Raw genomic sequence first — 15,770 nt, 5'->3', positions numbered from 1 at the left:
ACCCCCCACAAGAACCGTGACTATCGTTTGGACACCTGCGCACTCGACCCTCCGTGGAAACCTCGCTGCTCATGCGAGCGCCCGAGAACTAGCCGGCCGGGCTCCACAAGAGGACCGGAAGTGGGTCAGCCAACCACTGGTAACATTCAGAGACATCACACAACACTATAAACTTTCCCGGCTTACCTACCCGCCGAGCCACAAATCAACTACGAAAGAACAAGAAACAATAATTACAGACTAACACCTTTCCCCACCCTGCAAGACTCCACGCCATTTTCCCAAACTTACACAAACCAAACTGTCCCCATTGTAACGAACCATCCACACTCTACCACATGATCTGGGCCTGTCAACGCAATAAGGATATCACAGCAATACCCCATCCAACCATCGAGCAGTGGGAGGAAGAGCTGTGCAGCTCTGACCCGGACCGACAGCTACGGCTGATCGAGAGGGCTAGGACGGCAGCGAGGTCCATTGGAGTCCTGGACTGAGGATTCCACTCACGGCGCTCAATTTTTTTTTCCTTATTGAATAAAGTTTTTTCTCCTCCTCCTCCTCATTGTTTTATTTTTCTTTGTGAACTCTAGTTTATGCAACGCGCTCTGCTATGTGTAAGTAAGAGCAATGTCAGGTTGCCAATGTTGACGGTGTTGTTTTAAGAACACGATGACTCCAAGCTTTTAAGCAATCAAACTTGTCACAGTCAATTCGAACATGCGCCATCGAATTCGTCGTTCACAGCTGATAATCCTGAGCCTGACGTCAAGGGTGGGAAGTGTAAAAGGACGTCATTGCACGCGCCTCCACACTACGGGCCCCGTAGCACGAGCCTCTCGGTTGAAAATCTGTCATGGCCGCTCGTAAGTTCATGGAACGCGAACCGTATTAATTCCAGAACCTCTGTTCCACTATTAGCCCCGTGCACGACCGAAAGCGTCGCTGCGGGCTTCCACGATTGGACAAACGCTGACTATGACGTAGGAAAGGGGATTTATCATCGACGGAAATAAGAGGAATGAAAGAACTTTAATTTTGACGGTGTTGGCAGTGTTGCTTTAAGAGCTCAATGATGTCAAGCTTCCACCGTGCTAATTACGAACACCATCGAACTTGTTGTTTGCAAGGTAATGACGTAACAAGGGGGAACCATAGGAGGGCGCCACCAAAACATCTCGCCGCTAATATGGAAAATTGAACTCTGCTGTGTTCCTCGCCGTCTTTCAGTTGGAACAGCTCTAAGCAGCTGCGTTGAAACAGGAGGACAAGGAAGAAGAGCCAAGAGACTATCAAATAAAGATTGATTAAAAAATAATTAATATTCGCCACTTTCCGACATTTGAACGTCTAAAAATAGTGAATTAACATATTAGACTCAAGTAATATATGGTGTCATACCTGAAGAGATGCGGCTCGATTTGCACATCCCAGGTTTTTATAACACAGGCAAACTTGGTATACATAGACCCGTTGCTCTCGGGCAGGGGGAGCGAGCGCGTCCGCAAGACGCGACCATGTTTTGCTGGCAGTACTATCCAGGCGGCGCTGTAAGGTTCGATTTTGCACGTGCCACGTTCGAATGCAAGCGTCTGTCAGCATCTGTAGACGCGCGATAACAAAATGTCTAGAAAAAAGGAAAACTAAAATAAATAAGAAAGAATTATGCAGCTCGCGGCCTCAGCGTCCCGTTCAGCTTTATTATTTTATTGCGGTCTTTCATAGCTTTCGTGAGCCTGTAGGTTTCACTTTATGTGATAGCGAAGCTGAAGCTACTTGCAAAAACATGTTCCCCTGAACGATGCTCGCACTGCACGAGAGCGCGTGTTTGGCAGAGCTACTGAAATCTCGGTGCACGCTTTTTGTAGCCTTTGGTATGCTGGCACTTAGAATGGAACGGAGTATAAGAAAAGCTGGGGAAAGCGTGATGACGCGCATGTTCGAAACGCGAGCCAAATATTCTATTTCGCTCGCCATGGAGCGCTGCTCAAAACTTAAGGGCTACGGGCATATAGAATATTTAATAGCGAAAAATAATTATTATTCTTACTCACATTATTCATCATCCCTTGTGCAATATGCTTCTCTCTTACTCACGCTTATATTCGGGTACATTTGCATTTGTGAGCACACGGTTAATCTAACAGTCTCGAGCAAACACTATCCAAGGAGCCCACAAAATAATTTTTCTTTAAAAAGAGTAAATTTTGGGCGTTTTCGTGTCACGTGCCAACGGAGAACTTAGGATTGAGATCTTTTGACGTGGAATTGAACCTGCGGAGCCGTAAAGCGGCACTTTGCCTAAAATGTCGCAAAAACATAAAAGCCATTTTTTTTTTTTGCAGAATGCAATAAAGTATATTCACAACACGTTTCAGCAAGACATGAAACATCGCACGATATGATTGGTCCCCCTCTCTCAATGTTATTACTCGCCTGCATCGTCATGCACGACTACATGTGTCTGTATTGTATGTCCCTGGAGTTTCGCGTTATCGGCGGCAGGTTGGAAACGAAACTTGTTTTCTTACCTTATCGCCAGCGTTCTAGAATATAAAATAGGTTTTCCACGTCCACTTTTGAAACAATCACTCGTCGTCGAAGACGCACCGCTTGCTTTTTCGCCGAGCACAAGCGGCGCGATCGTTCGCACCCTTCTTGAACCCCGTCCGACATCCGCATCGTAATTTCGTTTTTACCAGCTTTGACACTCGCGGCGACAAGAACTCTGATTTGCCCCCTTTTTCCTCCGACTTCTGAATTTGTTGTCGCTTGCACTGGCTTGGACCAACACATCGATGACAAAGCCATAGTGATGAATGAGATGGCGTCGTCAGCGAAGGCCAACGCTGGGCACAGATTGGACACGACGATTGCGTCAACGTTCGGCGCAAACTTGACTCGGAGCCGAGCGCTGACGCAGCACTCGTTTCCAATCTGTGTCCAGCGTTCGCCTTCTCTGATGACGTCATCTCGTTCAGCACTACGGCCTTGTCTTCTGGGCGGTATTGCTTTCACTCGGAGAGCGTGACGTCAGCCTTATAGCATCCGCTAGTAATCCTATTCTCGTAGAGGAGTGTCCTTTCCTAATATTTTTTTTTAACCTCCTCGCTTGCGCTGAACAAGCGAGAAGTAGCAAGAGTTCGAAATGCTGCGGGAAAGCGGCCCCCGATGCAAACGGAGCGATGCGTCGTCCGCTCGCGCTTCTGGTGAGACTAGAATATCCTTCCCAGAATTTCTTCAGAGTGTAGAAGGCATCATTTTGGAAAATAGACTTAATAAGACCAAATTTGGGGAATGTACAGTGGTGAAAAGAGCCGACGAAGCCACAGCAGCGTGCGGTAGCTGAGCGCTAAAGCCGGATGTTGAAAACCGTTTAACTGGCAACCGGCCAGCGCTCGGCCATGGCCTCCGAGATCCCGAAGCGCGCGCACGCGCTTCGGGATCTCGTCTGCTGTTGCCATTGCCGTTGCCAGTAGTTTCCCCGGCAGATACAGCATGCGGAATTGGTACTGCATCAGCTTTAAACGAAGGCGTTGGATACGAGGAGGCAACATGTCTAACTCTATCTTGCCGAAGAGAGATACCAGGGGCATATGGTCAGTCTCCACACGGAACTGCGAACCACGTACGAACTCGTCAAAACGTCGTACAGCCCACACCGTTGCCAGAGCCTCCTTCTCTGTTTGGCTATAGCGCATCTCCGTCGGGGTCATGGCCCTAGATGCGAAGGCCACCGCCCTCCTTTCTCCCTAAGGTTGGTCTTGAAGGAGTACGGCACGGGCGGTTATCATTTGAGCCCGTTCTTGTTTCGACCTTCTCACTTGGCCCTTCTCAAAACAACCATGCTCAAAAAGATCTTCTCTCTTGGACCTGTCGGATTTGGCCCTTTCCCGTTTCGTCTTTCTCATTCCAACCCTCTTTATTTGGGCCCGTTCTCGTTTCGCCCTCTTCACCTGGCCCTTTTCAAAGCAGCCACTCTCAAAAATATCTCGCTTTGACCCGTCGCACTTTACTCTTTCTATACCGAAATCGTTTTCTTAGGGTAATGTTAATAAATATATTGATATAATTTGTGTGTGTGTGTGTGGCCACGCTACAGGCGTACTCTCTCTGCTAAGGATTTTAGCACTGCGTCGAGGTCGTCGTGAAAAGCTACTAGCTGACAATAAAACGGGCCAACTATTTATTGCAGCCAGATCATATTCCGAAATGTCACGTTGTTTGAGGTCTCTCGACTTGGGACAATGCCACCATTTCTATAATGCAGTGGTTCTCAAAAGGGGGTCTGCGAAGGCATCCTAGGGGTCCGCGAAGCCCTGTCTCATCAGTCAGGCACGGCAATGTTAATTGTCTTTCTTCACGTTGAAAAGAAACGTTCCAATCTTTGGGAGAGTACTCTCGTGTGTATGTCAATGAGATAAGTCTACTTCACACTAGCAATTTAGCAATTAGTTATATCAATTTATTAAATAATTATCATGATAACCTATACCTTTCTATTCCCCTCACCCCGAACGGGGTCCTCCATCGTCTCCGCCTTTCTACAAGGGGTCCGCGAAACATCAATGGTTGAGAACCACTGCTATTATGTATGCCATTTCTGTTCAAACAAAGTTTCCAAATTAAATGTTCATCATAGTTTTGTTTAACCCGAGACTGGGGTATTTCGGAAAAGGGACGAGAAGAAAAGAGGCCACAAGGAGGCGACGTCTCAATCAGAATGTTCATCGCTCTTTTCTTCTCGTTTGCTTAGAGGAAGGGAAGCAAGCGTCAATGTACGATTCTCAGTGCGTACTTCTTCACATAACATATATCTGATGGTATGTTGGGAACCCAAGCAAGGTAAGGCTCATCAACAAAGCCGCGAAGGCATAACGACGTTGGAATTATGCTGAACTAGTGCCATTCGGTCGTAGCGCGAACGGGCAAAATGAGAATGGGTCCAGCTGCGAAAAACACGATTCGGATCTTATGAGAAGGTTCAAACGATAAGGACCAAATGAGAATCGGTCGAAATGCGCAAGGTTCAAATGCGAATGGGACGTTTTGAGATACACCCGTACGGCACCTATGATGAAGGAGCTGGCATCTGCCGAAACTGTTGTGGGGTACACTGGGTTGTACTTGGCGAGACAGCAGTCTGAACTTAAGAGGTTCTTCACCCGTAGGAATGCAGCCGCCTGCTCAGGATCCCAGGCCCATACGTTGCTCCTCGACAAAAGTGCTCGGAGAAAAGCGGTGACTTCGGAGATGTGCGGCATGAAACGCGCAACATGGTTTACCATGCCAAGTAGCCTTCGGACCCCTGCAGGCCTTTCCATCGCCTGGACAGCCTGAATCTTGCTAGGATCCGGCTTCACACCTTCTGCTGATACGACGACTCCAAGAAAGCTGACTTTGGACACTCCGAACACGCACTTGTCTTTGTTGAGAGTGATGCCAGGCTTCGATAGTCGGGAAAGCACCTGGTTGAGCCGCGCGTCATGTTCTTCGAGCGTCCGTCCAAAGACAAGAATGTCGTCAATCATGTTGACTCACCCGACCTGTCCTTCCAGTATGCGCGCCATCAACTTCTGAAAGTACTCTCGTGCCGACGTAATTCCAAAAGGCAGACTACAAAAGCAGAAGCGGCCAAAGGGAGTAATGAAAGGGGTGTACTCCTGACTTTCCTTGGCAAGTTTCTCTTGGTGAAATCCGGAATTTGCGTCCAACTTGGAGTACACAGTCGCTTCTCCGAGAAGTCCGAGAACTTGGTCCACTGTAGGGAGCATGTGCCGTTCTCGAAGGACGACCTTGTTGAGCTTCGTAAGGTCATCGCAGAGACGGTGACCACGAGAAGCCTTCGGAACGACGACTATTCCTGCACACCACGGGGTGGGGCCTTCAACCCGACGAATAACGCCCTGTCGCTCGAGCTTCTCCAGTTCCGTCCTCATGACCCCTCGTAAGGGAACAGGTATACAACGAGGTACACTCAACGAGAAAGGGGTGGCTTTGGATTCTAGGCGGATCGTGTACTCGTTGGGTAACGTACCCAGACCTGTGAAGAACTCAGTGAAGCCTGGGTTGACTGCAGGCTTGGCTGGAGTATCGAGGAACTTGATGACCTGAAGGTCCTCTATGGCAGAAAAGCCCAGAAAAGGAGTACTGAAAGACTGGATGACATACACCTGCTGTTTGGAAAATCTGCCGTTCCACCTCAGCGTCGATGGGAACGAACCCAGCACTTTATGCAAGTGGTTGCCCGGTCCATGAATGGTGTTTTCCACCTTTGACAAACGCTGGGGAATCCGAGGGAAATTATCTGGAACAGCCGTCACCTCGGCTCCCGAGTCCACTTTGAAGGACGCTGTATAGTTGTTCACGGTGACATCAATGTACTTAGCCCTCTACCCGGTGTCGACTACAGAAAGCTATAGAGAGCCTACTTTGGCTTGCTTTTTCATGCGGGAAAGACAGACCTCTCCGAAGTGCCCTTGCTTATGGCAAACGTTACACTTCGACTTGCGTGCGGGATAGTCCTCACGAGGATGAGATGAACGTCCGCAGATTGAACAAGAACCATGCTAGGCCTGCCCGTAGAGACGCGAGACGACTGGTCATGAGCAGCATTAGTGGCATTAGGCTTAGTGCCGCGCCGCTTGAGACGACCTGCGAGCTTGGTCGCGTCAAAATTGACACTTTGACCTCCTGGAGTTTCAGATTTACCCGTGCCTGCCTTGGTTGCCTTTTGTTTGTCGGCCTCTTCGGTTTAACGCGCTTGTACCCACGCGTCCTTGAGCGTGAGCTTCGGGTTACGTTCAAGACGGTCAGACAGCTGAGAGTCCCGAAGACCGACGACAAAACGATCCCTGACAAGACTTTCCTCGGCTTCCGGGGTGCCATAGTTATACTGCTTGACTAGACGCATCAGCTCCGTGTAGAACGTATCTACGGTTTCCTCCGCTTGTTGGACCCGCCGATACAAACGCGACGATTTGTATACCTCGTTCACGGGGTGGACGAAGTGCTCGGTGAAACACCGTACCACGACGTTGTATGGCGCCTCACCGGACAGCGAAAAGGACTGCAGCAAGCGTCGGGCCTCCGATCCCATGCAGTAGAGTAGCAGACGTACCTGTACATCTTCAGGTGCCGAGGAAACACCCGATGCAAGGGCGTAGTCTTCATACTGCGATAGCCAGGAGGGCCACAGTTCCGCGTTCGAAAAGTCGAAGCTGTCGGGCTGGCGTAAAGCGATGCCCCTCCAGGGTGTGGAATCGGTGGTGCTATCACAGCTTGCCATACCCCATCACTTCTGACACCATGTAGGATTAAGAACCCACCTCTCAAACCCTGTGAGGCTGAGTTCAGTAAAAGACAACCGACACCGACGGCTACTCGTGAAGAACTCCACTTTACTTCTTCTAAAGAACACGCACGCCCCGCCCCCCTTCTCGCTAACCGCTCATTCACACTGGAAGCGGATCCGCGTTCCACAAAGCGGTTGCGAACGCGGATCCGCTTCCAGTGTGAATGAGTGGTAAGAGGCCACTAGCTGGACCAACTCGCAAATAGCGACCACTACAGGGCCATTCTACGAGATCTGGGTTATGACATTGAGCATCTACCAGACATCCCGCCAGCACCACCACCGTGAGATTCTATTCCTAACATAAAGGTTTTACCTCTTCCCAAGAATATGAATGCGGACAGTCACCCAGGCAGACAACAAGCACGTGCTAACCCTCTAGCCACGCCTGACAACGACACCTACTATATGGACGCCGCACATACTCCAGAGGAGACCACCACAGCTGTTGTGGGTCCGAGGAACGAGGCTATCCGGAGTCACGCAGCAGTACCTTCTCCTGTCGCCGCCGAGATTCAGGCCATTACAGAATCCGTTGGCCTACATACACACAACACTTACATCATCACAATACGCACAGATTGTCAAGGAGTGCTACGATCTTTCACACAAAATATACTCCCAGATCACACTCGCACAACTCTCACTAAATACATACACAAACATCCTACACCTCATATGGATCTCGGGTCACCAGGGGATAGAGGGCAATCAACGAGCTCATGCCCTAGCTCACGACCATTTAAGACCGAGCAACCCCACTAGATGGCCAGAGACCTACTGTCCCAGAGAGGCCAGAGCCGAACACCGGAAACAACGCCGCGCCCCAAAGAATCCAAAAATAACAGGCTTCTTCTTCCTTCACCATCCCACACATATACTATTGACGACGCAGCCCTAATCCGTCAGGCACAGGCACTTACGCTACCCAACGACGCCATACAGCACCACATTGAAAACAGGTCAGGCAAATCGGCGTGTCAGGTATGCGGTGGTTACCCCAACGCCTTTCACACTTACTGGGAATGTACTAGAGCCCTCCCTTCCCACCACATTCTTACCCAAACTCACATCCCACCTTTCATCCCCTATTCCTGGGAGAGCTGGACCGTTTCACCCCAGGAACTCTGCCAGGCCCTATGGCCATTGCTGGTGGCCCATACCAAGCACATAAGGGAATCCTGTCAACTGGACCCAGCACCACAGCCAGGGGTCCAGCCGGGCTTCTTAGGTAGGGATGACTCGGACTAAGAGTTTTTCTAAAGTAAAACATTTCTCTCTCTCTCTCTTCCTCCCTAAGCTGACAGTGTGGTAAAACCTACGTGCATATTGGACCAGCCATACGTCCGCCTTTTGTCACCTGATCACGCTCCCGCCCATACCCACGTGCAGTGAGCAGAGTCAAGGGATGAAAGAAAAGTGGCTGATTGGTCCGGCGGCGGCCACAGTTCGTCGCGTAGGTCACTTCGCCCCAGCATAGTTCATCCCGTACGACTCGTACCAATGACATCTTGTTCCGATACGCTTAGTCCCAATACCTTTTATCTGCAGGGGCTCTATACCACGATGTTTTGTACCAGCAGAGCTTATGCAGTATCTGAGCTTGTGGAAGGTACTAAACATCCGGGTATGGACTGTCCCTGAGATAAAACGTCTTGGGAATGATGAAACGTATGTTTGGAAGTGAAAGCAAACATTAGACAGAAGTGTGTCTGGTTGGGGGAAGTAATTGTTAAGATAAGGCGACCAACCATTCCCTAAATCAGGGGCCCAACGTTTCGAAGCCAACGTCTTCTTCTGCAGGGGCGACTATGGAGGAAAGGGCCTTTCCTCCATAATCGCACCAGAAGAAGCCGAACAGGTTTCGAACGTTAAGCCCCTGATTTAGGGATTGGTTGGTCGCCTTATTTTAATAATAAATGTTTGGAAGTGCCGAGGATGAACTGTTCCGGGATGAAGTGTCTTGAGACAAAATGAGGGGACTCCGAGTTTAACAGCACTGTCCTTCATCGGAAGCCCCAAACAGTCCGTAATCTCTATTTTTCTTTCTTAATTTCGCAGACCTATCATCATCAATGAACAAGCGCAACGCACCGAGAGAGAAGAAGGAAGAAGCCTGGGAAAGGCGCACCCGAGCGAGACAGCCATGTCGTGCAAGAGGGACGAGGAGCTGAGCGAGCGGGAGGTCTCCCAGCTGCGAGAGGTCTTCTCGAAGTTTGACAAGAACCGTCGGGGCACAGTGCCCTTCGTGCACATCGACGAGATCATTCGCACCGCGGGCAGGCTGGTCACCGACGCCAAGTTCAAGGAAAGTATCAAGAACCCCAGTGCCGATGACGCCGAGAGGAGGGTAAGTCTGCATGCTAAATGGAGTATTCCCTCAAGGCCATAGCACAGTCCGCGGCTGCTGAGCGCGGGCCGACTGGGGGCGTCCACAGTTCTTTTGCAACATAAAATTTCACGCCTTTGAGACTGCCAGTCTCAGCAGCCTGTAAACCTGAGTTCGTTCGTTCATGGTCCTGGTCTTTATTTTTTTTCAATATTTATGTCAAAAATTTATTTTAAAGTCATGTTCTTGGGAGGTGCATTTAGGCGCAATTGAAGGCCGTAGCTAATTGTCTTCCTGACATATAAAATATCAAAGCTCGATGCGTGGAGATTGCCACGGTTTCACTATGATGCTTTGCAAAGCCGTCAATTTCCCACCGAAGCATGCGCGTAATAATATTTTTTTCTACTTATTTTATGAAAGATGTACGACATGTACACAGGATATTAAAACTTGCAATAAAAGATTGCCGTGAGAATTTTTTTTTTACAGGTAAAAAGAACACGTTGAAGAAACACATTCCCAAATTATTTACCAAAAAACTACTTCATATAAGTCGGCAAAAAACAGATCGAAATTATCATATTTATCAAAAATAAATATGATCAAAAATTCTGATTTTTTCCCGCCATTTTATAGCCGAAACTTTATTTTGAAACCCTGTAGTCGTAGAGCTGCAGGTTTGTAGTGAAAAAGAAGTTGCAAGCGCATGCACGTTGCTTTGCATAAAAGTTTGCTCTGTACAGGTGCGTGCACGCTACAGGCGGGTTAAAGCGTGAGGTCGCATGACTTCGTGCTTACCGAACAGATTATTTACACGCGCAAGTCGGAAGCACAGCGAGCTCGCGCATACGGGATGCAACACGCTCGCGAAGCTGTCATGTAATCAAGCGGTACCACGAGCAACATTATATTTGTATTTGACGCTTTGATCTCTTCAAATAAGCTGAAACTTGGAAACTTTACCTCCAAACGCTACAAAGTGAGGTTAAAAACACCGGACTCAAACTAGGGTGCCTCAATGTCCTTCTGTTTAGGGTGATGCCACCCTTTGTAGTACCACATGCCGACAGCACGCGCTCACGGGGAAAATACAAAGAAATCGACGAAAACAAAATGTCGCCATAGCACAGTCAGCGCCACAAGCGCGTGCAGGGACACGCTCTTTCACGCGCTTCTGAACAAAAAATAAAAATAAACGTGTGTGACAAAATGGCGAGATGCCACCACCCTAAGCAGAGCGCACATGAAGGCACCCTAACTCAAACACCCAAGGAGCGTTGGGCGGGAACGGCTCGTGTTCCGTTCTTGCACTTGAGCAGGCAAACGTCTGCGCTGCTACGCCGCTGAATATCCCCACTCGACCGGCGCCCATCGACCGCTAACGAGTACATTTACGAATATACGTACTTTATTGCCAAACTTGTTCAGAGGGTACGCAGAAGCACGTTGGCATCGTGGGCCGTGGAACTGACGCAGTCAGACTAGCGTCTACGGCCTGTGCAGCGTACGCAACGACGCACCACTACCCTGCAGCATGGTGGCTGGCACTGGTTGCCCTTCCGTACGACAGATGGCGCTTTTTTTCTCCGAAGGATCTTTACCAGTGGTCTTTTCGGCTCCCTCGAAGTCACCTCGGTTGGGCCCTTCTATTGGACCCTTAGGACGTCCACATACTCTGTGCGAGAGGAAACTTAAGTTTCAGCATGTTGCATGCGCACGGTTGGTGTACTAGTATACCGAGCCTTGTGGAAAGGTTTATATAGGGCAGACGGGGAGATTTATAAATGTTAGAGCTAGGGAGCGCTCCTTGACTTTAACGGCTGTACCATCGGGACACTAAGCTGTACAATGTGATCGACGTGGATGTTCACCCCAGTTTGGTAACAGAAATTCTGGCAAGCATCACCAAAAGACGGCTAAAGAGTTTCACGAAGCGTATTACAACCAGCTACACTTATGGACGGTCAAGACCAGTGCATAAGTACAGAGTCTATCGGAATATTCAATAGCGAGTTCGGCTTCATCAAAGGATTGGATCAATTTGTGTGAAGGACAATGGTACCTGCAATGGATGGCTAGACAAAAATATGTCATGCCTGTGTTTATGTGCTTCCTTTAACGCATATACTCGTAGAACGAAAGGAAGACGAATGTCGTAGGTCAACGCTGTGTCTGTGTCCTTCTTCTTGTCCTTGTGTTTATTTGCGCTGTTTACTATTATTTATGCTTATACCATGTATTGACAAGCGCAACTACGAACGTTGCTTCGCCTTTCTGGGATTAGGAAGTTCCGTTAGAAAGGATTCCGTGCATAAAAAAAATGAAAGACGATTACAAATGTCCGTAATGCGAAATTAGTGCGCAGCTCTTGAGGAGGAGGAGGGAAGGGTATGCTCCTCCTTATTCTCCGTACCCTCCCCCTCTTCCCCTCCCCTCCTCATCCCGTCCTCTCCTCCTCCTCCCATCCTCCTCTGCTCCTCCTTATCTCTCATCCTCCTCTTTTCTTCCTTCTCCTCCTCCTCCTCCTTCCCTTCTCCCCTCCTCCTCCGTACCCTCCCCTCCTCCCACAGTCTTCCTGCTGAATTTAGCTGGGAAATTGACGCCACGTGACATCAGCACCAATTCAGTTTCCCCGCTAAATTTAGCGGATAAAATGACGTCACATGACCTCAGCACCAATTCAGTTTCCCCAAATTTAGCCGGAAAATGACATCACATGACTTCGTATCACGTCACCCATAAAAAAATTCAATTTCTCCGCTGGATTTAGCGGGAAAATTGACGCCAAGTGACCTCAACACCAATTCAATTTCCCGCTAAATGTAGCGGGGTGGTTACGCCGACGGCGACGCCGCTGTAGGTTTTTTTCACATGACGTCAATCCGCCATATTTTTTAGTTTGTTTTTCAAACAAATTCACTAGTTTGAAGGATTACATCGCAACTTGTTGAGAAGATGTCAGCGTGGCAAGACTTATAAGCTTCTGTGGTCTACGCATTTGAGTGGCCATGTGAGCCCTTGGAATGTTCGCCTTCGGAACACGCCTGACAGCTCACAACAAAAATATGGTGGCCAAAGTTATGTCAGTGAAAACACCCTTTACTCGGAAACGGGCGCCTAAGAGCTGCAGTCTAAAAAAACCTAAGATGTTCATTGGCCTTTATGCTTTTGTCCCGCGACGTTGGTGTGTTGGTGTACGCGTGACGCCCCGTGGCTGCAGGTCCAGTTCCCCGAGTTCATGGGCATGGTGACGTCGTACACGCGGCCCATCGAGCCGGCGTCGGACCTCCGGGAAGCGTTCCGGGTGTTCGACCGCGAAGGCCACGGCTTCATCACGACGGCTGAACTGCGGCACGTGGTCACCACGCTGGGCGAGCGGATGACCGACGAGGAGGCCGACGAGCTCATCAAGGAGGCCGACGTGACCAGCGAGGGACACATCGACTACGAGGAGTTCATCAAGACCATCAGCCTGCCCAGGGAGCGCCAAGACTCTTCCAAGCGCCAGGACTCTTCCAAGAGCCAGGACTCTGCCTAAATGACGCTTGGCTGTGTTCTTCTGGCTGTGTTATGCCCATGTAGATTCGAAAGTGCCGCCTTCCGAGGATTAAAAGAAAAAAAAAAAAAGACGGCGGTTTGTGGCTCAACCTTGTTCTCATTTCTTGTTTTCGTCAAAAAAGAGCTTATGGTGGTGTTTTGTTTTTGTCTTTTTCTTTTTTTAGAAGGGGGGGGGGGGGACTGTGGTATTGTGGGCTATACTCCGCTTCACAAGTCCTACCGCAGTCGGCGCTGTGATCCGATGGAGCCAATAAGGAAGCATAAAAAGGGCATCGTCACGACGCTCATCGCCTTTATGCGTCGGCTATCACCGACGTCTGCCAACCACGCAGAGTGAATACCAGCGCTGCGCCAGCGGCTTCGATGGTTTTCGGTAGATCCGAAACTATTCTGGCGATTCCAATGTGAGCTTTTCAAGCCAACATTTTTTTTTTTTTTTTGCGACAGCGCATTTTTTTTGTTTTCCACTTTTGCCCGCCTCCTCCTTTCCTATATCCTCCCCACTTTTTACCTTGCCCCAACGTGGCTCCGGCCTCGTCAAGGTCCAAACTAGAAGGCTCCCTAGTCCAAACACGTATTCTTGTATTCAGGGTGAAACAACGCGGGGGCCAACTGCCCTAGGGGAAATCCACCTGGGCGCACGGGCTCAATGTGTGAACAGTAGCGCCGCCTGGCTACGGGGCTTGCTGTAACAGTTCTTGGCGCCACCTAGTTAGTGTGGCGAGTGAAACTTAAATGAAAAAATTGAAATACTACAACCACCTAAACTGCCATACTCAAGCGTCGATTGTCCAGTGATTCCAAGTTTCATTGTGGTTTTCCTTATTTTCATATTTCTTACTTTTTGCGCCGTCCGAATCCTTCTTCATGAAGTGCAGACTGCATGCCATACTGGGCAGGAAATATCCTCGACACCTACGATGGGGACGAAACTTCTTTGGAGGGCATTCCTCCAACTAAATCGGCTCTGCATTTCCGTGAGTGTGGGGTGGTATATCAGTTCGTCCTATCGGCGCTAACATGTGTAGGTGTCACTGGTACAAAAGCAAAATCCGAGAGCAAAGCAGCAGTGTAGAATATGTCAGCCGTGCCGACACAGTGGTAGGCATGATCGGGAGACCAAATTTCCCGCGTCGTACGGCTCGGGTCCATCGTTCTTTCCGTCCCACAAAACATCGGCGAGTTGAAAAATTAAGAAACTTTGTCCCCACGAGACACAACGCATACGATGTGCACCAATGTACTCGGCGTGGTTTCGTTTTGCTGGGATTCTCACGCCTATTTTCGGAAACGGCCGCTAGGCGGCGCGCCGGTCGCGTCGCACGGAATAAACAGTAGAGTTCAGTGCGAGGGAAAAGAAGGCTGGAGAGGAGGAAACATCCCCCTCGTTCCAGCATTCCACCTGCCTCCTCCCTCTTCATGAACGCTTATCTTCAGCAGAGTAGTTCACTTAATTGATAAATGCGGAAGCAATTTGTCGAAGTTTGCAGCATAGTGCTTAGACGCCATGGATAGACCACAACGCTGATGAAGGTGAATATATTACATCTCATTTTTGAAATTTCATTTGTCCCCCAACGGAGGAACAGGCCAGTCCCGGAAGTAGTGCAAAACCGGGCCAACCCTGGTGTCCTCAAAGCAAGCTCCGAGTAAACGCCATTTTCAAAAATAAGTTTAATATCTCGGACCAATAAGGTCCGTATCAGATATTAAGCTGATAAGAACAGAAACTATTTACGATCTTAGCCAAAAGGCCGAGAAGCGATACTGTTGCTTGCAGTAAATTCGACCCCTTCCACAACAAGGCGCCTGAGATCTGCACGTACCTCTAACTTTGTGCAACAATTACCGATTTTTCGGGTGAAAAAAATGGCATTAGTCTAGAAGAGGATTACTATGATCATTAAGTTAGTTGTATCTCTAAGTTAATGTTTGTCACAAAATGAAATCTCGAGATGTACTCGCGTACATATATGTGAATCCGACCGAGCAACTTTCCGTTTGGGGAGAAGGGGGGACAATGAGGACAGCCAACGTGACGTCACCTGACGTCACGTCGGCTGTCCAAGTGCGCTTGGCATGTGCACGAAATCTTAAGGAGGCGGAGGAGGCGCATTTTTACCTGGCGTTCTTGGCTCGTGTCATGGGGTGTTCTCGTGGTTTTGCGTTAGCGTGCACATGGCCGATAGTTAAGGGTGGATTTGTGGGTCAACCTTGAGGGGGGCGGGGGAAGGGGGTAGTTCTAGTCCGCTGAGAAATGACGTTACGGCCGAAACGTTGCTCAGATCTATTTTGTGGACCTAATATTTGCTATGTCACCAAAAACTAAACTTTTGGGCGGTGTAGGGTGTTCCAAGTTACCAGGCTCGATCTAAAATGAACCGCAAAAATCGACTTCTGCATGTACCAATTTAAACTGTTCGTCAAAGGCGTATTTCACAGGTCGGTCTTTTCCTGTAAAATTACAAAGCATAGGTCCCTTTCTTTTTGAAAAGCGAGGACCAAATAACTTGGCAGGGTCAACGG

At 49.1% G+C, this 15,770-nt stretch overlaps 1 protein-coding gene and 1 non-coding gene across 2 annotated transcripts; one reads left to right on the top strand and one right to left on the bottom strand.

Moving 5' to 3' along the window:
- The first annotated feature begins 9,345 nt into the window (after nt 1–9,345).
- On the top strand, nt 9,346–13,286 carry LOC121833521 (calmodulin-A-like). Its single transcript, XM_042286906.1, has 2 exons — nt 9,346–9,704; nt 12,907–13,286. The coding sequence occupies exons 1-2, from the start codon at nt 9,501–9,503 to the stop codon at nt 13,222–13,224; spliced, it is 522 nt and encodes a 173-aa protein (XP_042142840.1). The 5' UTR covers nt 9,346–9,500; the 3' UTR covers nt 13,225–13,286.
- A 1,538-nt stretch (nt 13,287–14,824) lies between these two features.
- On the bottom strand, nt 14,825–15,010 carry LOC121833657. Its single transcript, XR_006076749.1, has one exon. It is a non-coding gene; the product is annotated as a U2 spliceosomal RNA (small nuclear RNA).
- Between the last annotated feature and the right edge of the window lie 760 nt (nt 15,011–15,770).

The sequence above is a fragment of the Ixodes scapularis genome, unplaced genomic scaffold (genome assembly GCF_016920785.2).
Source record: "Ixodes scapularis isolate PalLabHiFi unplaced genomic scaffold, ASM1692078v2 PGA_scaffold8__174_contigs__length_109621045, whole genome shotgun sequence".
NCBI lineage: Eukaryota > Metazoa > Arthropoda > Arachnida > Ixodida > Ixodidae > Ixodes > Ixodes scapularis.
This window is presented reverse-complemented; position numbering and strand designations above follow the sequence as displayed.